The 27,287-nt window shown below is 46.3% G+C and overlaps 1 protein-coding gene across 2 annotated transcripts; it reads left to right on the plus strand.

The window, feature by feature from the left end:
* The first annotated feature begins 459 nt into the window (after positions 1-459).
* On the plus strand, positions 460-26,622 carry tsc22d3 (TSC22 domain family, member 3). 2 transcript variants are annotated; one of them, XM_040173645.2, is made up of 3 exons: positions 460-1,264; positions 24,871-24,922; positions 25,196-26,622. In XM_040173645.2, the coding sequence occupies exons 1-3, from the start codon at positions 954-956 to the stop codon at positions 25,457-25,459; spliced, it is 627 nt and encodes a 208-aa protein (XP_040029579.1). In that variant the 5' UTR covers positions 460-953; the 3' UTR covers positions 25,460-26,622. The 2 variants fall into 2 exon arrangements, with proteins under 2 accessions (XP_040029579.1, XP_040029580.1); XM_040173646.2 differs by lacking the exon at positions 460-1,264 and adding an exon at positions 23,470-24,414.
* Positions 26,623-27,287: the final 665 nt, after the last annotated feature.

Below are 27,287 nucleotides of genomic sequence, written 5' to 3' on the forward strand. Positions count from 1 at the left end.
AACTCTCACCGCATCATAATTGTGCTTTATCTCATTGCACAATTGAATGCTGATTCGCGATCAGAATTTTGATTGACTCCATAAATCCAACCAAATCCAACCGCTGAGGCTCACCTCAACAACAGCATTTAAAATGCCAACCTGTCAACTCCCATCACAAACTTTTTCAAACAACAGAGACAGACGTGTAATCTTGTGCTTGTGTGTGTTCCTGCGGCCTCCCTCACCCGGCCACTCCTTGTGCTGTCAGCATGGCGGGGTGGAGTCGGCGGCGCTGCACGTGTTGAAAGTCTGCACGGAAGCTTCCCTCACTCGCGCTCTATCTGCCTTCCCCTGAATATTTGCATGGCTAAGCTGAAACAGAAAAGAGGAGGGGCCCAGTGTGTGCAACCAGCCCGGCTTTTTACCAATCAAAGGGGTTTCCCCACCCTCTCTGACTCCTTCCCTCCCTTCTCTGTTCAGTCCCACTGTGTCTGAGCACTCCAACACCCCCCAACCCTCCCCTCCCAAAATAAAAGTGAAGGAAAAAAAAGTGATAAGCAGCGAGCCGCTTGTGGGTTTTGCTTTCAAGCTCCCTCCTGCTGAATTGGCGTGCGTGTCTGTGTGTGCGTGTGTGTGTGGGGCGTTCACTCTTTCTCCTGCCACACTAACAACACGTTGCAGCAGCGTTGGCCCACGAACAAAAAGCAGCAGAGCCGCGGGAGGTGAGACGACTCGGTGCTGGAAGCAGGCAGAGTGGCCCAGCGCGACTGCGAGACTCAGCGGGGGAACTCAGCCTGACATTCACGCTTCCTGCTCCCCGGAGCCCGGCCCGCCTGTCCGTCTCTGCCACACTGTTTTGTCTCCCTTTCGTTCACCTCAGCCGCTGAGATTCCTGCACCTGCCTTTCTACCCCTCGGCAGGGGCACCAGAGGGGGGGTCCTTTTCTCTTTTCATCCACCTGTGCCGACGAGATGTCAGACGACGAGTGCCGCTCGCCCATCGGCCTGGACTGCTGCAGTTGCTGCCTGGACCTGGCCAACGGCTGCGATGACCCCATCGGGGGCCTCGGCGCCACGCCGGGAAGCCCCACCAGCCCCATCGCCAATCACTTCCGCCGGCTACGCAGCCAGCTGATGTACCAGAACACGGACAAGCTGAACAACATCATGAGGCAGGACTCCCTGGAATCGGTGGTGAGGGACCCCTGCTTCCTGCTGAACGAGGGGATCTGCAACAGCAACATCGACCAGACCATGTTGTCCATACTACTCTTCTTTCACAGGTATGGCCGCTGTTTGCTCAGCTGAGCGCCACACGCTTATCTGATCAGATTACCAAGCAATATCGAGGGTGATGTCATTGACACATTTGAACTTGTGCTGAAAGTTTCGCTTTGGAACATTTGGTACAAAGTCCACTTTCACTCACTTCTGCATCTGCAAGTACGCGAGCACGTCACCGGGCTGATGTGGTCTTTTCTGGTTGTCGACAACACACTATGTCATCACAGGGAAGTGGGGAGACAAATAGTGAGATTTAAATGCAGACGATCAGGTGGAATTTGTCTGTCTATATTGAAAACAAATTGAATAGACATAGAACAATGTACAAATATTCATGCAGCACACAGTGTCTTTTTACATCAACACAAGCCCAGTTTTTTCATACAGCATATTTGACATGTTACACAACATGACACTAATATTTGCAAGGCGTTGCTTAACTCTCAAGACGACTCGTTGGTCGTAGATTCATCACAGTGAAGACAGACAAAATGTAGATCAAAGAGAACAACCAAACATAAAAACATGAACTTATTCCGAAGCAACAGTTTGTTGTTTGTAATATTGATTTATTAAAATGATGATTTTATGCAAGAGGTCAATAAAAAATGGCTCCTGAACCTGAGCCAGAAGTTGTTGTTCATTTTCCTTTAAGAAGCTGTGATTTCGTACTGCTTATCCGAGCTGGGAAATGTTCTACGGAGGAAACTAGTAAACACAGAGCTGTAATCATCAAAAGAGCCGCCTTTCAATATCAGTAAAACATAAATGTCTGTGTTAAAGGATTATAACTTATCTCAGACCAGGGTATGTTAAATAACAATCCATCAATAAAAGAGAGGTTTTCTTTTTGGTTTACGGAGGTGAATCGTAACACCAGATGTGACTTACTGATTGTTTTACTCCACCAAGTCTTGTTATTTTCCTCATCACTATAAAAAGCATAATAAAGTAGTTATTGTTCTATTAACATTTTATGGGAGACATTTCATGGTTGCTTTAGTTTTAGAACCAACAACAGTTTTTTCTAGAAAGGCAGCATGTATAAAATGTTTCCTGCTATGGGAATCCTTCTAAAAACAATCCTTATAATAGCTGCCATTAAGTAAAAATTTTAGAATAAAAAGATCCCATGTTTTGTGAAAAAGAAAATCTGTTAGGGTGTTTCTCCTGATTTGTGCATGAAATTAAACTAGTCATGATATTTGTTATCTTGGATTCAGTAACTTGCAGACGATATCATAATAGCAGTATTCCGTGGCCGAGAGGCATTATCAGTACTTTATCCACGTTATCTACGAGCCAAACTGGCACAGAAAATCTGAATCAGTTCAACCGTTTCATAACAGCTCGGCAAATTATTTTTATTGTGTCACATTGTTTTCGTGGATATTGTTCTTGCTCTGGAGCTGAATTATTCAATGAAGGAACAGACGGGTGTTGATTTATTTATGATAGCGTAGAAGAGTCATTGTGCTACTGAGGATAAGGAACAAGAGGTTAAGAAACTTTGGGTGTGGATTGCAGCGCCGTACTTTTAACATGTCCTTAGACTTAAGGTGAAACTTAGATTTGCTCAGACGAGTTGCTGTTCATTGCTTTCAGTGGATGAAGTGAATAAAACTGGGAGGGCGTATTTAAAAATGCAGCAGCGGCTTTTCCTGCACTGCTATTCTGACTTTGTCATAATTTCCCTGCAACACTTTTTTGCTGCATACTTTTCATCCCTACCCACAGTGGCACACCGAGGTACGCAGTAAAGACTACCAATTAGATCATGGGAAAACTCTTTAAATCTTCATCTCCTTATCTATTCATGTTAAAAATGTATCTGCAGAAATACGTTTCACATTACTGGCCAAACGTTTCACATTACTGGCGAGGAGAAAATGTCCAATGTCTGCCATGCATCTGTGTGCGCAAGCTCAACTGTTTACTTGACAAACAGACTTTCCATCCAGAACACTTTGTTCCCGAACTTTTCCCTCTGAAGTGGAACTCCCAGGCATGGATCATGAGGCTTTCATGGATGGGCTTTCTAGCAGGATTTAAAACATTGATTTCAAACGTGGACTTCTCTACGTTCTTCTGTGCACAAACACATTCGTTCATTCACGCATGTGCCTGTGCAGTATAATCCTGTCAGTTGAAGCGAGAAAGCTGCCTCGCTAAGCTGAGGTTTGCAAAAGTCCATGGATTTTTCAAGTGCATGCCTGGAGACGGCCGTGCCTCTGATGAAAGCCCGGCTGAGGTTCATGCTGTGACCTCTCCCTGGGTGGTCAAATCTGCCGAGCGGCCGTTATTCTCAATTTCCCCACCACGGGATGCTCGGCACAGCCCGAGGAAGCTTGCCAGGACGTCTTCTGGGCTCGCTGAATATCACTAAAATGTTCATTGGCCAGCAAACTTGCTATGTAGAAACGATTCGTGGGTGACAGAAATGCGCTGGGGGAGCAAAGCCAGGGAGCCCTGAAGGCGGGTGACGAGACCAGCGGGTAAATCAGATAAAATGTGTTGATTTACTTAAGGCGAGAGCTACACTTGCAAAGAGAGAAGCACCTTTCCACACACCTTCACCCCAAGAAGTCAGTCAGTGCTTAGCAGCCAATAAACGCCTTCACGTGGCAGGGTGAAGAGGGGTGAAGAGCCTGCAGCAATCAAACAGGACTTTGGGCCTCTGACCAGTCAGCCGTCAGCCGGCGGAAAAAACACAGAGGGAAAAGAACTTGACGGCAGCCAAAAACAATGTCACAAAGCGTTGCCTCGTAAAAAAGGTTTGCCCTGCAGCTGCAACCAATGTGACCACGAGACAGTTCTGAAGAAGACATCTGCACACTTCAGCTGGCCACGCCAGATTCATCCACGAGACCAGAAAAATGCATTTGCCAGGTTCGTCCGCAACGGACACCGTTTGATTGAAGGAATACTCAAATATTCAAATGGGTTTTGAAATGAATTGATTCAACGAATCGAGTGCAAACTGAAGCAGTTGTTGTTGAAGAGTAGTGAAAAGTGCAGCGGTCAACTACGTGGTGAAATAAGACATTAAAATATCCTCACATTACAATATTTTACAGAAACCTATTAATGAATGCATCAAAATGGGGCTGGTCAGTATGCAACAGTAGCTGTGGACAAGCAGACACAAAGGGACATGGACACGCACGAACACGACTGAAAACACAACGTCCCGGAGGAGGTAATAACAAGTGTAGGCAAGAAAGTTTGATTCTCTGCCCTGACATAGGAATGTTTTATTGTAACACTCCTTAGAAGCCGAGGCATCATTACAGGGATAAAAGATCTGCATGTTGGCCTCAGTGATCTTTGGCTTCAGTCCAGTCGACTACTGAACACGACCAAGTCCTCCCACAAAGCAGGAGGGGAGACAGGGTGCCGCAGTGTGAGAGACCCCACTGCACTTTAAAGCTTTACTGATCAAAATATAAAACCATAAATAGCAAAGTCCAAGACCTACGTTTAGTGATCAACTGTGGAGGTATGGAAAGGGTGTTTTAGATATCTACGCCATCCAGTGATCCGTTTAAATGGATATTTGACAATACAGAAAAAATCTGTGACACTATTGGCGACGCTTTTGTTTTGTTTTCATATTTTAGTTTTAGTACATTGCAGTCGATTAATTATTTACAAAAGAATATGATGTGGTTATTTCTTCTTTATCTGTAGAGTGTTGAATTAATTTACATGCAGGTCAGACCAAAACACCTAAAAGTATCTCCGTCACGAGATGAAAAATGAGTTAAAAAAGTGATCCCCGGTGGATAAATTACAGGGATAAAATGAAAGTGCATCCGGTTCCATGCCTGCTCCCTGGACAGATATAAGCTTTCTGCTTAAACATTAAAAGTGGATGTAAACAATGTGTTTTTAGGCCTCGTGATGCAAATGACATCGTGGCTGTATGGAAACACCGATCGGTCAAGGGCGGAGGGATGTGAGGTGGAGGCAAACAACCCGCTGCCCTCTCAGTATTCTCGGCTGCTGTAAAATCGGCGGACAAATGCTACGTAATGAAAAGCCTCTCCACCGTCTTGGCCACAATCAATACAAACATACAGGAACATTACAGCCTGGGAGTCACCATGTGTAAGATGCTAAAGGCCTCCACACTAGAAGGGATCACAGTGAATCCGCACATGTTTCCATCTCGGGGTAACAAGGCAATCCCCGAGAGAGCCGCTTGACCTAAAGTCCTAACTTGATATAATCCAATAGAGTACACGTGAGGCATGTACATGTCAAAGGCATGCACGCTGATGAGATGATGCACGCTGCATGCACGCTGCACCTGTATCCAATGACATTGTTTTGCTTTTTGCTGTTTGTTGCAACTCATTTGAGCAGAGCGACTGGGTGGCTAAAAAACAGTGTCCCACAGAACTGACACAACTGCAGAGTTACGCAACCTGGTGGTGAGACGGCCGAAGGAATGATGTTTGGGTGGAAAGAACACATTCATGGCCGGGGAAGTCTGAGCAGTCAACAAACAAAGGGCACAAAGGGCGTGGCCTAAGCAATGCCAGCGAGTGGGCGAGCCACGAGGAGAGATAGCTAGACACAGAGAGAAAGGCAGCGGTGGACAAACAGCCAGACATGAGGCCATTACAAAGGCAAAACACAGACAGGACACGCTAAAAATAGCGTGCTGTTGACGTTAGTTGGATCTCCGATATGAATGCAGACTGCAGTCGTCTGGTGTGAAAGTCACAACCCTTTTTCCATAGTTGAAGGAAGTCATTCTTTCAGGGGCCAGCAGAAAGCAAACAGCCATAATAAGTGTTTGTTTCACAGATGTTTTTTTTTTCTTATGGATTTTGGAGCGTTTACCACTTCTGTGTTGAAAAGAGACAGAGCAGCCGATTGTTTCGCAATGTTAGAAACGCACATTAATGACTTTGTAGTGAGTTACGGCCTTGTTGTGTTGCGGATTGGCTGCTCGCGGTGCCGTGCCTGTAAATCACTGGAACCTCTGCTGACTGGTGTGCGTGCAAGTTTATTTGTGCAACAAAACTAGAAATGTGTTTGTCTTAAGGAAATAAAACTACACCAGACAAGTCCTGTTGTCTCCAGATTGGAAGGCCTGTGTTCTGTGGCATATCCACCTATTCACCATCATCATTCATTCTATTGTGATATATCAAAAGCTAAGTTAGGCCACAGCCACATTAATTTGGCCAACACGTGCTGAGAATGTAACTGTTGTGGGGCAGGGCTGTCCAAACACACTCGTACCGCTTCAGCTCACGCAGATCAGCGTCTGTCAACAAGATCCACCGGCGCGCCCTGTGCTGTAGGTGGATGCAGCCTCCCGTGCACGGACGTGCGCGTCTTAACCAACACGGCTGCGGTTCCATATTCGGTTGCCGTGGCAACACAACCAACTGACATTCCCCAACGCTTTAAGAAAATTATGTAACTTGGTTTCTAAACAATACAACAGACCTGTTGAATTTCTAGTATTAACATTAAGTGTTAATATATACTATAAAATATATAGTGCAGGTCTGGCAATATTCAATAGTTTTCTTAATTTTAACTGATGCTATGAAAACGGCCACAACAACAACAACAATGAACTTGGGCTCTGAGGTTTATTTGAAAATGCTTACGTTACACCGCTGTTTCAAAATCCTTGACTGAAAGTCTGCAAAAATACATCATGTATTCTTGTACAAATGGGAATGAGACACCCAGAGAATGACACTTTTTTAATGGAAATTGTTGATAATAACAATTGGAGCCACACTAATTCTATTCTTTTAATCAAACAATCCTGACCTCAACGACAGCTGCAAGGATAAGAAATGAGTAACTTATCTGAAACTATGGTAACGCAAACACGAGCACACACACAGACATGAACACACTTACTGGGCAGTATACAGTATACCAAGGTGACTCACAGCATTATGCTGTTATTGACTCGTCCCCACCAGTTAAGCTCTTTTGTCCTGAGAGACGCTGAGGAGATGCAGTACTGCGTACACCGGAGGGGGATTAACAACCTATAAGTAACTCATTCGCTGTCGGGTTAAATCCTCAATGTGCCAGGAAACACTTCAAGAAAGGACACACTGTTAAACACATTTGTGATTATGGAAGAAGGTGTCATTTTAGTCATTAAACCGATCAAAAAGGTGAGCAGAAAGGTGCTTTGGGGTTAGGGGGTCAGCCATAATCTACTGTATGCATCTTCATAAAATACACAAAATACACACTTACCTAACAAAGGGAGTGAAAAATAAAAGGGTCATGTTCTAAGTGCCTAATACTTATCTCATGATCGCTATCACGCTGTGGTTTTGTGTGTGCATCGAACCTCCCGATGCTCAGCGTTGCCACTTAAAACATGCTGAAACTCCTGAAAAAAGTCCTTGCAAAAATAAATAGTAAGACAAATTAACAGCAAAGCTGAGTGAAGACGCCTTTGTTTCCAAAGGCGTCTTCACTCAGCTTTTCTGTGCAGATTAGGCAATACGAAGAAGAAACATTTTATAAATACTTTTTCCTTCAAAATCCTTCATGAGATGAAAAGCAGAACCTTCTTTCATGCTTCGTGTTTAACATCTCTTTCTTCTCTCCTTATCTTTTCCTCATCGCTGTTCTTCTTCTGCTGGAGTTATATAAGTCAGACAGGAGGGGGGGGGGGCTTGTGCCAGCGGCCTTATCTATTTGGACCATGGCTATGGCGCCTGTTTAGATAAAAAGGCAGCCTGTTAACACTCGCATCCCACACACACACACACACACACACACGCACACACAGCCTTACACACACAGTATTTGCGCATGAGTTATAGTGTCAAACAGTTTCCATGACTTAACGACAGCAGGCCTTAGGCAGCAGTACAACTTACATAACGCAGTTTTCGTCAGACTGCGGCTCGAACTCGACAAGCTGCACCTTCAGAGGAAATATGTCTGACGTCTCCAGCTTAGTTCATGGTTTGGATGCAGGGAGGCTGAAATAACTGAGTTACATGAGTTGCATGCTCGATACCACCCAGAATGAGCGGTACAAGCTGCCGATTGGAGGGCACTCCATTTTCCTTGTGTGCTATTTCCAGTGGGATGGTTTGGGTTTCCCACTTTTTCTTACTATGCATGAGAAGTGAGAATGTGGAAACCCGCGCTGATACCAAGGGCCAAGTCAAAGTTTGAGGAGGTGAGGAACAAAAAAAATCTGTTCTTCGTGACCAGATTTACGGGGAAGAAGCAATTCAGCCACCTGATTATGTGAAAAGCTTGACTTACTGTCTACAAGTTTGTACAAAAAAAATCAACATTACATTTGCTCACAAGTACTGGCAGACTTAATTTCAGTTGGATTGCGACGCTCGTTCCATCTGTTTCTCCCTGGACGCCTGTTTCATGAACCCAACTGCTGTTGTCAGATTTTCTCTTCCCATAGTCTGCGAGACAAAGCAGCCAGACAGGGCTTTTGTGGAGCGGGACTGAGCCGGGCCTATCATTAGCCTCCTTATTCTCCCTGGGCACTATTCACACGCAGGTTGGGAACATAATGTACCCTCGGTGCGCGCACACACACACACACACACACACGCGTGCACAATAAAAAGGGACATAAGTGCAGGAAAATCAGAGCGCATGTCACAAATCATCTTTTCTCAGCTCACAGCAGCCTTATCAAATGTCCATGAGTGCGCATACACAGGCAGCCACACAAACAGCGACGTGTTTTCCCCCGCGGGGCTCACAGCTTGTGTTAGACATACTTTAGCAATTGTGTTGCCACAGCCCACTACTGAGAAGTGCTCCCGGTGTCTGGGAAAGAAAACAATTACTTCTCACAGCTTCTAGCAGGTCACGATGGCGTGCTTTCCAGAACACAGGAAAGGTTCCAGCACCACGAACAATCACGTGTTGAATTTTTGTAGTGACTGAACATTGGCTGTTTGGCACCATGCTGCGCTCCTGTTTTCAGTGAACGATCGGGAGGTGTCGGGGTGGATGTGTAAGGCTCTCTGGTCAGGCACCAGGCCAGTGGCCGGCGTTTGGTCCCGAGGGGCACCAAACCACGGGAGCGTGCGTCGAACTCAGTTTAGCGGCATTGTGTTGACTCGCCCCGTTAAACAATTACGTGCTCTGGGTGTTTAAAAATAAATGTGTAATTTGATTCGTAATGGATGTTCTGACATCTGCTTCCAATCACACAATCATATCCAGTATTTAATCTGCAGCACCTGCGTGGAGTTTCAACACGTCTCATCTCCACCCTCCGCGCCATGCCTGTAAACTCCCGTGCTGTACTGTCATACATAATTGCATCATTAAATTGGGCTTTTGCAAAACATTGAGAGGTTAAGAAAAAACATAAACATGCAAGAGACTTCACGCAACTGTCGAGCGGGGAGGGGAACCTTTTAGGCAACGTGTTCACGCCCTGGTGCAATGAGTTTGTTTCATCAGAGCGATCTAGGTATGAACGGCCTTGCTGCATCAAGTGAAGTGGCATCAGTGCTGGGTAGAAATTAAATGTATTATATCTGCCACTCTGAATTACAGTTAACAGCATACATTCTGAAAAAGAAATCTGAATGAACCATAACTCTGACTTTAGTTTAATGAATATGGTTAGTTTACTGGAGCGTCCACATTTCTAAACTCTCATTTTCCTGCACAACTGAGAGTGGAAAGAGAAGAAAAGAGGAAAAATGTAACGCAGAAGAAACCGTCGTCAGGTCAAGAAGCAAGGTTTTGATATAGTTTAAGGACCATTTCGGTCCGAGTGGCGAAAAGGTGGAGCTGTACTGCTGAGCCCTTTCCTCCCTGCTGAAGGGGAACTAAAGCACCTAAACGCTAAACGTGTGCGCCGGCTCCAGTGATTCCCTTCAGCCTGAAGACAGACAGAGAGAGAAAGAAAGCGGGGCCAGAATAGATTTAGCAACAATAACTAAATAAATCCTGCCCAATAGCTCACTTCCGCTCCGATCTCATCCCCCGTCATTTCACTGTGCCATCAGGAGCAATTAGCACCAGTGACATGCAACAACCTCGCATTCCTTCCCGTATGGTGCAATGGAGAGCTGTGAGTCACACATTGTGTTTGCGCGCTGTGGTGGGTTTGGGCTGAACAACGGCTGGAAGCGTGTGTGTGTTTTACTGCTGGAGAGTCCTGGATGCTTAGGAGCCAGCAAGGCCAATGCCAAGAACGTGTGGGACTCTGGGAGGAATGTTGATGAATGCTGAAACTCCCCCCCTCCCCTTTCTGTGGCGTGTTCCTTCCAACTGCGTCTCGCCCACTCCTGCGCATGTACTCGGGCACACAGATTCCACCCGGGCCTTCGTCCACGTCCCTGACACAGGTCTTTCAGGGGCCTGCCATGCGCACAAAAGGAGTCACATAAGGGGAAGTGGAGTCTGCACAGACAGAGAGAAAGAAAGGAGTCGTGTAACGCGGGTGGGAGGCCGTTGGGGTCAGGATGTTTTCTTACATCAGGAGAGGCGTATTTTGCTTTAGAAGAGAGCCTGAGCTCGGCAGGAAGACAGTCAACTTCCTTCTTTAGCGAAAAGGTTGCTCAGGTCAGCCTCATTAAGCCTCGGGAGTTTGTGCTGATTCAATTCCAAAGAAAAAATCAAACGAGAAAAACGCGTTACATTATGACCACAAAAGGAGCCTCCTCTTTCATTTCCGGCTCTATTTAAGGAGCAGTTTGATCATCTGAAGGAGTGAAATGACTCTTTTTCATCATCTTCAGGCTTGTTCAGCAAAACGTAAACGCTGCTTTGCCTCTCTGACTTGTTGTTTATTACATTGCAGCTCTGATAGAAATGGCCCTTACTGCAAGCAAGAAGATTTTAATTTAGAAACCACTTTCCTACATATGTAAAATGAACAAACAACTACAGGCAATGTGATGGAAGTATTTGCCACATGATGCATGGAACAGAAAGCTCATGCAGTCACGCACATATGGGCCTGGGGGTAAATCCAAGTAGCATGCGGGGGACGACGATCCTATTTGGGTTGAAGCAATCAACAGGCGAATGTTCTGACCCTCAAACCATGAAGGATTTGTGGGTCTGCTGGCTGAGAGCTGAGAGTCCTTTTCTCCACCGAGGTTGCGTAAGAAACAGAGAGACACAACAGTGTAGAAGTGCTTCTACATCAGCAGAAATATACCTTTAAATCAGGACATTACGTCATTCTTTGATCTATTTTGTGGTTTAATCTATTTCCAGGGCTCTTTCTGTTCATGGGACATGGGGAGAGGATGCTCTTGTAGATCATATCACTTGGAAATTCGGAGAAACACCGTGACAAAAAAACAAAGTCTCTTGCCGTAATTCTTTGAGGGCTTGTAAGAGGTTGATACGAAAAAACACTAATGAAAATACAGGCCTGCCTACTTCCTTCTTTTGATACCAAAATACTTAAAAGAGACACATCTGATTCAGACAAGGCGCCTTTTGCATTAACAAGAAACAGCATCCCTGCTTTGCGCAGAGGCCGTGCACGTCACAGTGCCCCGAACAGTCAACGGCGCCTGCTGTCATCAACACAAAGAGACGCGCATCGGGTCCGATTAAAGACTTAGGTTCAGCTTATAACCCATGATAAGAGGCTAAAGACTTTTACAGGCGTCTGCAACTTGAACAACATCCTACTAAACGAGCTCCGAGTCGCGTCGTCCGGTTTTATCCGTCATAACTATTGCTCATCTTTTGTCTCGTGTCCAGATAAATGGTGGGTAAACGCGAAGACAATAGTGACTCATTTTAGCATTTAGATTCGAGGTGTTTCCCCATTCTAGGACCGTATTGCCCTCTCCTACACAAACAAACTGGCATGCCCCCCCCCCCCCCATATCTCAAGGTAACCATGTTTTTTGACAGTTTACCTAAAGAACTGGGAGTACAGCCAAGGCCTCCTATCAGAGGAAACACTGCCCAACAACAGCTGTTAGAGCCCTCTCCCCCTGCCTCTTTCTCCTCCCCCTCCCCCTTTCTCTTCCTCATTTTTGTGTTTTCCTGTTTGGGTGTTTGGTGACTCCCTGCTCGGCCGCTGATACAAAGCAAAGGGCTGTCCTCACACTGCAGGGAAAGGCTATGCCGGAGATTCTGCTTATTGCAATAATTTGACTGTCTGCCTGTTTTGTTTTTTTTCATGAAGAAAGAAAGCTTTAAAAGGAAGAGCTGAGAGAAAATACATCAAAATAAGAACACACATTACTGCTAATATTCCCTGGACACATAATCACACAGCGTCCTTTTACTCAAATAAAGTAATTATCGCTTCAAGATGTGGTTCGCTATGTTTGCGTTAAAATAAATATCTCCCAGTTACGGGCGTGTCAGTGTGTCAGGTGTTTATTCGTCCTGAACACAGAGAGGATGTGATCTATACGACATATTGTAATATGTTATTAAACACGGGGTGGGATAGACAAGATTCCCTCTTTTTAGGGTTTAATAAAAACGACAAAACAAGCAAACAAGTTGCTTCATGATGGTGTGTGTGTTTGTGTGTGCGTGTGTCAGACTTTGCTTCGAGCACTGAAGCAGTTCTTTTTATAATCATTTTTTTTTCAATAACAACATGGAAGGACATGATCGGGCTGCATCACCGTGCTCCACCTCTCTGTGGGAGCACATGTCAGACACTTAAAGAGTAAACAATAATCTAAATTCATTGCATCACTGTGACCCGTCCCACCTTGACTCCAAATGCAGCGCAGTTCGACGATCATTAGCCCCGGTGTCCGTCTGAGGGACACGCGCGTGGCGCTGCAACAACACCAGGGCCGGAAAGTTACCACACAACTATAACGAGACATGTCTGAGACGGGATAATTACCTTGAGTCATTGTTAGGCAGACCCCGGGAACGCCAGTTAGATAGGATTTACTGCTCAGAGGGCGGTGGTGAAAGGACAAGAATAACAATAACAGCGTGTGAGAGAGCTGGAGACAAACGAGGCCGACGACACAGACAGACAGCAGGGCCGGCGTCTGTGCACAAGGTGGCAGGCGAGGTGCAAGAGTTGCACGGCCGGATTCGCTCATTAGCGAGACACGTTCAAGAAATCTGCCCCTCCAATAAACAATATTTAACAACTCAAGGGGCCCATATTGTCACTATTAGTATTGTGATTTGTTCGTGGTAAATTCTGCCAGCTACCTCGCAGGCGCCACAGCGAGCTACTTCCTCTGCGGTGGGACGATAATTACAGTCTCACTAAGGAAGCACACCACATTCATTAAAGTAGTGTGAAGAAGACAATCCGTCACAGAGGCTGGAAAACGCAGATAATGACTTGCCTTTTCTGACTGGGTGTGTGCACTGGGTGTGTGTGTGTGTGTGTGTGTGTGTTGGTCAGGAGTTATCCAGTAAGTGTGGGAACCTGTGAAATACGGTTTTGGTTCTGCAAACCCTGACGTGGTTCCTCATAGCTGCTCGAATAGCGTAACTGATGTTTGTTTCATACAATTCACAGGTACATTTACAGCAATAACAGAAGAGAGACGGAGGCTTTCAAAGAACTAAAAGAAAATCAGTTTTATCTTCATGAGAATCTACAGAGATAAAAACAAATGCACTGAAATGTTGCATTAAGTTGATCTCCAAATATGATGCAAATTAACGACTCTTTGTTCCTAGACTCACTGTGTGATGGATAGATGTTTGTGAACAGCCAGACAATAGATCAACACAGACTTCCACCTGGAGAAACACCTCGGCACAAAGCGGAGCCTGGTATATTTCTCTCATTTCACGATGCGCTGCAGCGTCCTGTGGAGCCATTACGGGGGCGGAGCCAAAAACCACCCAGGATGTGCTCTGGGCGGAGTGAGTGCCTGACCTCCCTCACCCCTCTCAGTCCTTTCCGTTTTAAATATGTTTCTCTGGGTTGCTTTAATGGCTTTCCAGATAAAAATTTGTTGACTGCTTTTTACTCTTTTAATCCTTGACTAAACTGTGCCGAAGCAGAATCAACACCATGCTGATGGGAATCTTGTGGCTCAATGATTGAACCCAGTGGATTGGGTCACTGATGAGGGGACATCACACGTAGCGAGACGTATCACCGGTGCATAGACACTGCCTACGAGGTCAAATTTGTCCATCTGCAAAACAATAGGGATCTTGCCTGTTTCTCTGCGTCAATGAGCCAGATCTGATCAGAGATTTGACGTCAGCCTTAGCTATCATTCCAAAAGCCCTCAAGCATCACTTTTCTCCTGTTTCCTTTTTTTTTTAAATCACACGCTGGGAAGTCAGAGAACGACATTTACACAATCACGGTTGCTTCTTTTTATCGACCTCGTCTCCTGGCAGTGTTAACCCTTGAATCTCAAAGAGCGTTTATTTTTTAACTGCATGTCGTCCAACAATAGAGAGAGCCCAGTCCCGAGAAAGGTGTCAAACTGCTGGGGAATCGCTCTCCTATCAGTGTCTTAAGCCGCCGTCCACACGCTGCTAATCCAGAAGCCAGACGCAGACCAAAACAGAGTGTGTGCGCTTTTCTGCTGGCACCTGTCCATGATCGCACAATTTGCGTGCACTCCCATGTCCATTTGTGCGTGGCTACGTGCGTCAGTACACGCTGTGCCTTTTCTGCTTTTGCACACGGATACGAATCTCTCTCGGTGTTGTCGGCGCCCATGCTTGAATGCTCACCTCCACTTTGCATGGGAGTGTGACCGTGTAGCTGTGTGCGTGCGTGCAAAAAACAGATACGAGGGTGTTCCGCGGTTTTATGAGTGAACTTTGGACCTTTTTCGGCTACACGCAGGAGGGAGGCCAGTTCAGCCCACGTTGTTTACCCGAGCCTTTAAACAATGCCTGGGATGGTGTTTACTGACTTCGAGGCCAGGAAAAGCACGACTCCAAAACACAATTTGTTCCGCGTACTCCGACCGGCTCCAGGTTCAAGGGTCTCGTCAAGTGGAAGCATTTCCCGCCGGCCTCTCGGAGGAGAGCTTGAACCTTAACTTTGCTGTCAGCCAAACATCCTCGACTGGAGAGAGAACGTTTTATTGTGGCAATCAAACTGAGGTGGAATTAATGCCGTCTCAAAGCGGCATTAATTCCACACTTGTTTGTATTTCAGAGCGGCAAATAAAAATGTTCCCTTTGAGACTTGTCACAAGCTCACAACAATTACACAATTATTCACACCGCTTTGTTTTTGTAAATTGCAAAGCGGCATCGCCATTAATGTGATTATTCAGCAGTTAGAGCGTCGCTCACTTGTTTAGTTCAAACATTAATATTTATTACGAAGCAGAATGTCGCTGAGGTTTTTTTTCCAAGGAGAATCCCGAGTGGCCTGAACACCACACAGATGGAAGTGGCATCTCCAAAAGGTTGGATTAATGCAATGCATTGTGATATTACGCCTGCTCAGTGCATACGTTCACTCCCATTTACATCATTATATTGACTGTGCCAGAATTCACAAACATCCTGACGTCGAGTTCCCGTCGGTTCCTTTCTCCTGAATCCTGCCAAGAAAGAAAAAAACAACAAACCACTGAAATAGCCAATCAGTGAAGCCTCTGAGCCGTGCGTCTTTGTGTGAGGGGGGGGAGGCCTTTTGGGCCTTCTGAAGGCAGGATAGGCAGGGCTCCTGTAAACTCACAAACAACGCTGCACAGCGATCACCGTGTCCCAGTTTACTTGGACCACGCAGCAGCTTTTGATGCTGATCCTTCCCCCGATTGCATCACATCCTCAAACAGCGCTCTCGCGTTCTATTATACATCCTGCTGGACGGGTATCAGTCGCGCACGAAAGCAAATACAAAAAGTTACCACTTTTGAGGTGCGGAGAACTAATTCTTTTCAGAAAGAAAAGAAGAGAAGAGGCTCAGACACGAGTGGAACTGTAAATCCTTGTTAGCCACCTGATTACTGTATATGTTACAGCTCCCTCAGCCAAATCCCTTAAAACACACATTTATGTATTTCGATGCATAATTCAACAGCGCATCAGAGAGCAAACATGTGCAAAGATTGAATGAATGTTTCTCGAACTTTCTTCTCTTAAGCTCCAACATATCTCCCTTTTGAGACCGCCTCTGCCGGTTCCGCTCCTCTGCGGTAGGGGATCCCTTCCTCGTAGATAGTGTGAGGAAACGCTGCGTACAGTACACCATGTTCTCTTTGTCTGCACGTGGGACGGCACAGAGCTTTTGGCACGGAGCTTTTTCACACGAAGTTGGTGGAGTTGTTTTGATTTAGTGATGCTATTTGGGAGCGAGAATTACACCGGGTGCTGAATATGCATGAGTCACCAACTAGCGGCCGCTCTTTTGAGTCAGGGATCGCCTTTTGAGAGAAAGAGAAAAGCGGGCAGTGAATGGTTTCAGACACAAACTGCGTAGCTGGAGGAAATTGATGTGCATATTTACATATGAACACGGAATGGCTTCGTGTCCCGACTGCACGGAGGCTGCGTCTGTTGCGATCGTCTCCAATAGTGTTCCTTCGAGATAAAACACAAAGAGGGTGGAGTGAGCGTTAAAGTGTACATTCACTGCCGAGGACAAGTGGCCCATGTCCTCTTCCTATTCCTCTTCCTATTCATGCTTTAAACACAGAGTCCTGTGTGTGTGTCTTTATGAGGGCGCCTTCAAAAGTAAGTAAGTCATGTTTGATGTTTCTTTGAGAACAACATCAATTAGATCCGATTCATTATAATGAGCTTGTGCATGAAGCTAAAACAAATGTGCATGATCGAACATCTCCTGGTATTCAGTTGAAACATATGTAAACAGCGTCACATGAAAGGAATATTCAATGCTCACTCGGGTAGCCGTTTGAGGCACTTTCCTTTCAGCATTGACCGCCAATGACTCGTCGGAAACTCATCCGTGGGAAATGAGTCGTTGCTCCATCGTCACCGCGCAGGTGACAGAGGATCAGCTTTAATGCTCAGCGGAGGAGCCGGCTGGAGTCTGTGGGAACCTTTCTGTGTTTGGATGACACCGACAGCGGCACTTCGCAGGGCGCCGGTTGTCCAGTTAAATCCAGATCTCGCCGACAAGGCCGGACGTGCACGAGCATGCACGCACTCGCAAGCGTGCGGGCAAGCCACACGCGTCGACTCACACACACGGGCAAACCAAAAACACAAGCCAGCACACAAAACGCACACCAGGGGACGGCCCCAGCGAGGCCCCAGCACCCCCCACCCTCCCCCCCACTAGGGTTGTCCCAGTTGTTGGTGACTGGGGTCACACAGCTGCAAAAAGATGAGGAAGGTGCAGAGAGAAAGGGAGGTTGAGAAGGAAGAAGGAAGCATGTAGATGAGATTTAGGCAGATTAAAAGGAGCAAGGAAATAAGGTAAAAATGATCTTGTGAAATTGTGGTTGTTCTCTAAAAAATGCTCTCGTAGTCAGAAAAAACGTATGAACTGAAGAACTAACTTGTGCTGTACGGTAATTAAGTGTTTAAGTGGTGAAATATGCAGCCATCCGTTCCACCAACGTTCTTAGCTGACATCATTTTTGGCTTAAAAGGACAAGACAGTGTTGTTATCACCAGTTGATGCACAAAACCTCACATGCGGCACATTACGGCCCAGCAGGTGCCTTCGTTTGTGAGGAGAACAGAACCTGGCTGGCGCAGAATCAACCATCGCTTTGACCACAGAGCAGCTTCGCAGCACAAAGAGTCCATTTCCGTGCCGGTCTACGGGGGACTCGGGTTGGAAATAGATGCACACAACAACCCCAAATACGGCGGCTGAGGTGTAGAGTACACTAAAGCTGCACAGGCGGATGGAACACAGACACACGGCTCTGAACTCAATAACCTTTTGCTTTTTGGGACGTGTTCCAGCCAACAGTGTGTTCATCACAGGTGCCGTCGTGTGGCAGTGGCAGTCGTTGCCCCTAATTGGATCCAGTCTTCTGAGTATCACTTTCAAGTAAACAAAGCTATTCCTGCTTGTTTTTTGGACTCCAGAAATACACACACAAATTAAATTTTGAAGTATTTTTCTTCGGAATGATGAGCAATCCAAAGCCCTTTCTTAAAAAGGTTTGTGGTAAACTTGGCGACTCCGCACGGAGTCAAAGGCCTGTGACACGCTCACAACGTCGTCCGCTGCTACTTGACACGACGTGGCTAATTGCGTCCACAGGTCTGTGACCTTATGCGGAGCATCCAAAGAGCCATTAGTGAGGCCACTTAACTTTATCCTGAGAGTCGATTATCTTCTCCGCTCTCGTTTCTTTTTGGAAGGGGCGCGGGGTTGTGGGATGGATGTGGCCTGACGGGGGTTTTCCAGACTGCCACTTTCCCCTGGTGCTCTCCTCTGGGTCTTGGCGCTATTTCAGTACTCTGACATTATATGTAGCCTGGACACTCTCTCTGTTACAGCACAAGGTAAATCTTTACATAATAGCCCGACGCTGTCTGGCTTCTGCTGAGTCGCAGCCTGCTGCCAGATGCTGCCAAGTCCCCAAGCTTGTTAACAGCGATATACACAACACCATTAGCCGCTGTACTGATGTCCTGCTATAAACAGCTTTCAGCAAAGGCTACTGTTAATGAACTTATTATCACTTTGCATGAAGTGGAATTAAGGAGAAATTAAGCTTTTATTAGGGAGGAAATTGAATCAGGGCCAGTGAGGAGGAGTCCCTGCTTTGTCTTATTGCTGGTCGGGAGCAAGGTTCAGCATTTCATCCAGGGATTATTTACTATTAGCAAACGGGACGCTCTTTCCAGGGTAATAATGCAGTACAGTTCCTAACAATACTGAGAAGTACAAAACACACACAAACCCGCACACACCTGCTTGTGTTATGGATTCACAGAAAAGTGAATGTTTCCTCGCATGCAAAGCCATGATTTAAAGTACAGCCGGTTCCAAACTGGTCCTTTGGTGACTTCTGCGTATGGTAATGTTGCCTACATGCTTTTGAAACCATCTGGTTTCACAGGATGTTTGACATCCCCGCCGCCACACAGTTATATGGGAACAAAAGTTCAGGCGCTCACTTTCTTCGGAGATTCTGGGAAATATATTTCTGTGGACGGCTGTTCCGGGGAATGTAACCCTGCGTTATGATTGTGAGCATTGATTGTTAGCAACTGAACAGAGTGAACCTGAAATTCCACCGCTATCATCCGTGTTGTTGACTTCAAGGCTGCATGTGGATATTTATCCGCTCAAATCAACAGTACTATTTAATACATTGCCACGAATCAAATCTTCAATAAGCATTCTTATTCTTCTCAAGGTATACTGGAGCAGAACTACATCTGTGAAGCTCCCTACCGGTATTACTTGACATTTAGTTTATAATGACTTTGTCTTCTGAGTTTTCACCGCGATTTAATCCCTATCCCATAATATGTCTCAATGCTACGATTCACAGGAGCATTCAAAAGTCTTCAAAAAGACTAAATGCACAACCTGTTTTGCCACTACTTTCTGTTATGCAACACCAAACTCGTCTGGGCATCACAACCTGTGCACAATATAAAATTCCACAAAAACGTTCCACATGCATTGAATGCACAGCTGACACGTGGGGCCAAACAGCAGCTCGCAATTAATCACGACGAGAGTGGCTCATTTTTACACCTTCACCAGCAGCGATCGCTCTCCAAATCGCTGGATTAATTACAGCACTCGTGACGAACGAGGCTCACTGAAACTGACAAACCCACTAAATCAGAGTTCAAAGGGTTTTAGCGACACAGCAACAATACTCCGAAAGATGCCCCGAGCTAATTCATCCGCCTCATTTAATAACATATAAGCAAAACAAATCTGCTGCCGGGTTGCATAAGGTTTTTTTCACATGAGGGAACAAAGACTTAACTGTGTGTTTTATGACACTTTATTCCATCTTATTGAATAAGATGCGGAGATAAACATCTCAGTTCTATTTTGCTTCGTCTGCCCTGAATCAGAGTTGAGATGAAACAATTCCCTTTCGGGAAAAAACTTTCCTTTTCCTCTGTGACTCCGGGGCATTGTGCTCAGCTGGATTTGGAGGCGCGTCCAACGGGTGCCAGTCGGAGCACGGCACATGGCAGCCGTTGCTGGACGTCCAGAGGTATCGCCAGTGTCTCAATGCCGTCCTTTGTCCTCTGAGAACACGGTCACAGAGACAAACAAAAACAGCCGCAGAGGAGCGCGCAAACAGTCAGACGAGTCCTGCCCTCCGCGAGCGAGCCCCTTCGTTTTGGAGGCCAGGATGGGACACACTCAGACGCGTCCCACCCAGTTCGTGCCCTTTGGGGCCACGCCACCGTCCCCCAGGACGCTTTGCGCCCTCCGCCTGGCCGAACCGGCCCACCGATTCTGCTGCCACTACCAGCACTTCAACTACCCCGAGAGGGCCACGAGCCACTCGCCCCCTTACTCACCGAGTCTGTTCAAGAGGCCAGATCGGCGGTAAGTTGGGAGGGACGGACGGAGGGGGGTAGAGAGTTTGTCTTGTGCATGAGAGGACATGCAGTTGAAGGCACGTTGAGGATAATTCAGGGGGCGGTAACGGCAGGTGTGCGGCCGTCAAAATGATGCTCGGATTACAATTTGCATGTAAGGCGGCGTTTTAACAATGATTCATGAACAATGAATGCAGGCGTATTGTAACATCTCTGGCAGCCCCCGTATAACAATAACAGTCCCGTCACCTTTTTCTGCGTGTATTGCATGTTTGATACCAGCTATCACATGCAGTTACAGGCAGCTATTAGCGGCCTGTTAAATTCATAGAAAAGCCTCGGCGGCGAGACCGAGGACCACGTGCCTCGTTCCTATTCATGGCTCAGGAGACTTATAGGTGATGTGATAATAACGAGCGCCGCCGGGTGTCCTCGTGTTTGTAGAGAGTTCAGTATTCATCGGTTGGAACCGCTCCTGTTGCCCACAATGACAGCTCCCTCCGAGCCGGCCCCTGGCTGCAGCCGGTGGCAGAGGCTGTGTGCTCTCCTGTACGCCAGGAATTTCAATTATGAGAGTGCAGATGGTACACACATGGTACAGAAAAGACCCTTAGTCCAAGAAGAGATGTAAGATATCGCGTTTGTCTTGAATTTGGCGTAACCGAACCCCAAAGCGCCAGACGCTGGAGACCCGTCTCGGCTTCATTCTTCTGCAGTATATTGGTGCAGATGTCTCGCAGTGTTACAGATATACCGGTTGGCCTTTGCACTTTGGGAGATGTTGCTCAAACATGGTCAGGCAGCAAGATGTTTCACTATGGCAGCGATGGTCAATATCTGCAGCCTTTAAACCTTAGGAACATGCAAACACAATGGAACCTAGAATTGCTCATGTTGTTTGTACTTGTCAAGATTTGTGTGGTAGCGGATATTAAGATTAGGGCTTCTCGGTTTGCACCGTCGCCGTCTTACTGCATGCAACTCATTAATTTGAACTGCGCAGAAAGGCTGCCCACTGTTTGGAGCACTGGTTGTGCATCGCAGCAGAACCACAACCAAATGTGACCCCCCTATCCCAAATGGGACTATCACAGCAGGGCATGGTAATTCACATTGCAGAACAGGGTCCGATATTAAACCTGGCAGCTGCGTTCCCACAGTACACAATCAAAGACGACAAGCACTATGGGCCCTAATACCCAGTCACTGCTCTCTGCTCAGCCTTGTTAGAACTACCAAGAGTCAGACTTTCCACTCTAATTATTTTGTTACATAACAGAGCCCCTTTTTTCTCCCAAAGACGTGGCAGACCTTTGTTTGCCATGCAATGATCAGAGGTTCTCTGGCTCTCGGCCATGTCTTATCATTGGTACTGGTACTGCATGTACTGTATATTACATTGCATATATGCATTTAATGGCTACTTGTTGCGAGACCCACTCATCAGATCATTTATTTTGACTAGCCGGTAATGTTCTACGTTGCGTTCCTGCTTTGTGGAAGAATAATTATTATGCAACATAATACAAATGCAACTCCCTTATTATCAGTAGTGGATTCAGATTATTGCAAAATCGAAAAAGAAACATCTTATGACAGCTGAGAGGAGTTGAGAAATCATATTGTAGCTATTAAAACCTGCATTGACGCCTTACTGAAAACAAGGTCTATTGCGCAATAGAGCTCCCAGCCCTCAGTGGAAAATGCCATGAAAAGAAAGATAACAGATAGAAGGTCTGTTTTTCTCTGCGGTCGGCTTCTAGGACACATTGTTTATTACACTTTGCCGAATGCTCAGTCCAGTTGCGCCACATGTTTCAAGGTGTCAGTTCAAAAGTGTATGTGAAGGGTAAGAGCCAGGGAACAGTGCGTTGGACTCATTATTCTCTGCACTACCAATGACTGGGGGGGATATTCATACTAAATATAAGTTGCGGTACACATAACTCACGCATTACAAACTGCGCTACTCTAAAATATCCTTGAGTGCAAGTAGGTGGCTGTATAATTGCAAAAAATACACTGATTAATTTAATTAACATTTGATTTGACCTTTACTACAAGAAGAATCAAATGAGACCAATTCGTATATACAATGAGGACGAGTAAAAAATCCTGATCAATACAACATGACGAAGGAACGAATGATCGTCCTTTAAGAATTCTCTATGGCTCAACTAAGCAGAATAAACAACCTCAAGTTGTTGATTTGTCGAGGCAGGAAAAGGCGCACGGAAAATTCCATGTTTGTCCCCGAACCGGAGGGTGTATTACACGCTGCGGCCACTAGAGGCCGATGGAGTTCAGGTGTAAACTGAGGTGAACTTTACCGGGGAGAGGGTGGAAAAGTACCTGTGTGTGGAGCACCTGTGCAGATGAGCCTACGGTGCAGGACATCCCGTTAAAGCGCGTAGCGTTTTTTGTAACAAACAACATTAAAGTGATAAAAGTTCATCACCGAGTTTGCAGAATGGTATGGAGTAGCTTGTGTGAAATGGCTTGATAAAATATGTAAATATTGAATTAATAATAATATATCCTAAAAACGATTATTGAAGAACTTCACGCTATGAAATATCATCAGCTTCGTCCTTTCTGTGGCCAATTCTTTTCTTTTTTTGTATTTAATAGCAACGGGAGTGACTCATTTATGCAGACCTGCTGTGATAACATCGGTTTGGAGGGTAGTCACGGGGACACTGGTTTCGGTGTGCATGGTTTGTGGGTAAACTGCAGAGGCCAGTTGCGAACGCGAAGTTCATAAGCAGAATAGAAGTAATGCTGCATTCAAATGCTCGCCTTAAACTCGTTTATTTTGAGTCTTTCATTTGTTTACTAATAGTAAAGCTGCCTAAAAAGCATTGTTTTTGTTGCCTTCGTTTCTTTTTTCAAATTATCCGGTTGGAACTTGGCACTTTTGATCACATAATAAATACATGAAGTGTGTTGTTTAAAGTGACAATAACGCCGAGTTGTTCTGTATTTGATTGGTTGTTAGTGAGATATCACACGGGGTATAATAATTATATTCTAAAAAAACAGAAGCAAAAAAATACAACATAAAACAAAAATCAGTAACTATCAGCATTGATTATGTAAATCAAGCCCAACCTGGAATAGTTCATGTTCATAATCTCTTTGTACAGTTTGTACCGTTGTAAAAATCGAAGTCTCACAAAGTTGAAAAAAATACTACAGCCAGCGTCGTGAATGCATCAATATAAAACTTCATTTGGTATCTCGCCCCTTAAACTTTATTGTGCAAAAATCTAAATTGGGACCGATCAGCACCGCGAATCCATTTATTTCCCGATAGCCTTGAAGGCACCACAAACCCCGACCCGCCAACTCATTTGACTAACATTCGCTCGCGTCATGTGACGTCAGCAGGCGAGCCATATAAAAAGCGGCCGGTGGCAGAAATAGCATCAGACAGTCGCTCGTTTGAAACCGGCGAAGCTTAAAAGAAACAACCCCGACACAGCACGTCCCTCAGCCGACCCGCGAGCCCGAGCGAGTGCATCGACACGACGGACGAAACACATCCGGATATTCCAGCGGAGGTGAAACAGACAGTCGCAAACGTGGCGAGAAGCGTGATCCAAACGAGTCTTGTACTCAACATGAGCGCGGAGATGTTCGGCAAAACGCCCATGGAGGTGGCCGTGTACCAGTTACACAACTTCTCCATCTCCTTCTTCTCCTCGTTGCTCGGAGGAGACGTGGTATCGGTGAAACTTGACAATAGGTAAATATCGTTATTGCTGTTATTTAATGTCGCGCGGGGTTTAGTTATGAATCGGAGCGTCTTTTTTTTTTTTTTTTCTTCTTTCCCTCCGCATCTCCCCCGCAGGCCTCCGGCCCGCCTCGCTGTGTTTTCATTGTGCCGTCCATAACAACTCGTGCGAAATGCCTGATTTTTGTTATCACACAACGCTGCTCGCTCCGCAGTCTTCATGTGCTGCTGTTTATTTGGACTTTACACTCGCTACACCTTCTCCTTAATAAAACCACAACAGTGCTCACAATAACAATTGAGCTGTAGTGTTTTTGCTTTTCTGTTCCACTGAATTACAAAAGGCCTTTTTTTTTTTTTTTTTTCTTTTGAATAGTTGAACTTTGAAAGAGGGTTGTGTTGACCTGAAGGTAACTGCAGTTGGCGTCTGAACTGTTCACTCATCTCTCCTTCTCTTCTCTCCTGCAGTGCCTCTGGTGCTAGCGTGGTGGCCATCGACAACAAGATCGAGCAGGCGATGGTAAGCCAACATGCACACCCGACAATCGGTTTCACTTTACACACCCGGCCTCCTCGAAATGCTGATTCATTCTGCACCAAACCGGCTCTTTCTGGATGCCCAAGGAAGGTGGCACAGGCCGCTGCATGCTTTATTTATGTGACGGAGTAGACGACAGTTGCAGGAATTCGGTCCGACAGCGGACCCCCCCCCCCCCATCACTATTTTACCGTCTTAGCGAACGCCGGTTCCATCCGTACTGAGCCGCCTGTGTTCTCTTGTGTTTTGTGACAGGATCTTGTCAAGAACCACCTGATGTATGCGGTGCGTGAGGAGGTGGAGGTCCTCAAAGAGCAGATCAAAGAGCTGGCGGAGAAGAACAACCAGCTGGAACGGGAGAACTACCTGCTGAAGAACCTGGCCAGTCCCGAGCAGATGGAGAAGTTCCAGTCCCGCATCCCGGCAGACGCTCTGTTACCGCTGGACAATCGGAGCGCCCAGGTGACCCCGGAGCACCTGCTGCAGCCCCGCGGCCTCGGCGCTGGCTCCGCTGTATAAGTGGCTCTGCCTTGGGGCGGGTAGAGCCACTGTCTCTTTACAGTAATGGACCTCCATTTGAACGTAAGCGTTACGACGTATTGCCGCCGAGAAGCCTTCACAGCGAGGGCGACGCGCCGGGGCTGTGAGTGACCGATGGGACGCTAACGAACTGTTGAGACCGACGAGCACGCTGCAGAACTCGAGACGCTCTGAGCGGTGGCGCGTGTCGGGACCTCCGATGCCGTCCAACTCTTTGTCGTAGACAAAAGCGCTGGGGAGGGTGGGGGGGGGGGGGGTGCCGATAGGCACCGACGAGCGCTTGCTTTCAGACGGCAGGGATGTGCTTTCCCTGCCCAGACGAACCCTTCTAGCAAACGCCCTTTTCTCCAGAGAGGGTGGGCGGGCCGGGGGGGGCAAGGAAGTGTCGATCGGGCCGGCCCTGTGCGGGGGCTGACTTGGGGGGATCGCTGACCCAGAGGCGAGTCTGAGGCGGTCCTCCACGTCTCAGCTAGGAAAGCCCCGCCGGAGTGGATTTGTCCGATCCAACATGCAGCCCCCACCCAGTCTCCCCTCCCCAGCGGGACATTTCAGCCCCATAACGGCTTTTCCTGTACCTAAAATGTATTGCTTATGTGTTTGTGTAATCGAAGCGTAGCAGGAATAATCAGGATAAGCTAATGGAACGGAGGCGGAGCCAAGTCACAGCTGATGGACTGCTGCAGTAGACTGACCAGGATACTGAAATGACTCGTAAAAATGTAATCTTGCATTGCCTGATGATGATGATGATAAAGATGCACTCCTGATTTTAGCAGCATCTGGTCTGTTACTCGCTCGGATGTTTGAAGACTATGGCATGACAACATTGCCTGTCCTTAGTAAGAGAGGAACACATTTCCACACTGAACTCTGTTGTTGTTGTTGTTGTTGTTGTTTTTTTATAGCTACCTAAGACTTTGCCCCTTTTTTTTTTTTTTCTCAACGACTGAAGCCGAGCAAACCAAGACCATGTGTAAACCGTCACAGGGTGAAACCTATTTTGTAGCTAGTGCTAAAGTTTTGATGTGTTTTGTAAAGATAACGGCATTGTTGCTGTAAAGTATCCTTGTAAAAGTGGTTCACTATGGTGTTTGGATGCAACTGCACATTTGCAATAAACCTTATGTTTACATAATGCCAAATCTTGACACTTTGTTTTTTGTGTGTGAGAAACAGCCAATCATTTAAGCAGGTGTAGTTAATGCTGAGCCAGATTCTTATCTCGTTTCCCTCATGGTAGCTTTGAGTTTGCATTTTATTCAAGGGGAAAAATCTAGTCTGATCAGGTCGGGGTTTTTTTTTTCTTTTGGTGCTTCACAAAGCCCTATGGTGAAATCCTTCTACATTCAAAGGTAAACAACAGTTTCTTTGCGAGAATGACGTCTTAAAGGTTTGCGCAACTCTGTCACAACATTAGTGCTGATTTCGGTTCGGCTTTATGAGGTCGACGTCAGCGGCTTGTGATTTGCTTTTCTTTTTGCATGTTGCTTCTTCGACTGAGGACAGTTTCCTCCCATTGTCTGACTTTGCAGAAAATCGTACAAGCTTAAAGTCCAAAACAGTGTGACCGCTGATCACATTGAAGTAATAATAGATGTCTGCCAGAGGAATCTGACAGGGTGGCGAAAAAAAAGACCGTTTGTCCCTGTATTTCCCTTTCAGACAGATTGGCCGCCAGTCGGTTCAGTCTGTGTAACTGGATACGTTGCGGCTTCGCTAGTTTGTACACAAGGCTCGCATCTGTCCGGGACTCCGGGAAAAGGGCCTCCGCTCGGGCTTGGAGTCTCCTCCAACCGTCAAACACCAT

Source organism: Gasterosteus aculeatus, chromosome 4, assembly GCF_964276395.1.
Source record: "Gasterosteus aculeatus chromosome 4, fGasAcu3.hap1.1, whole genome shotgun sequence".
Taxonomy (NCBI): Eukaryota; Metazoa; Chordata; class Actinopteri; order Perciformes; family Gasterosteidae; genus Gasterosteus; species Gasterosteus aculeatus.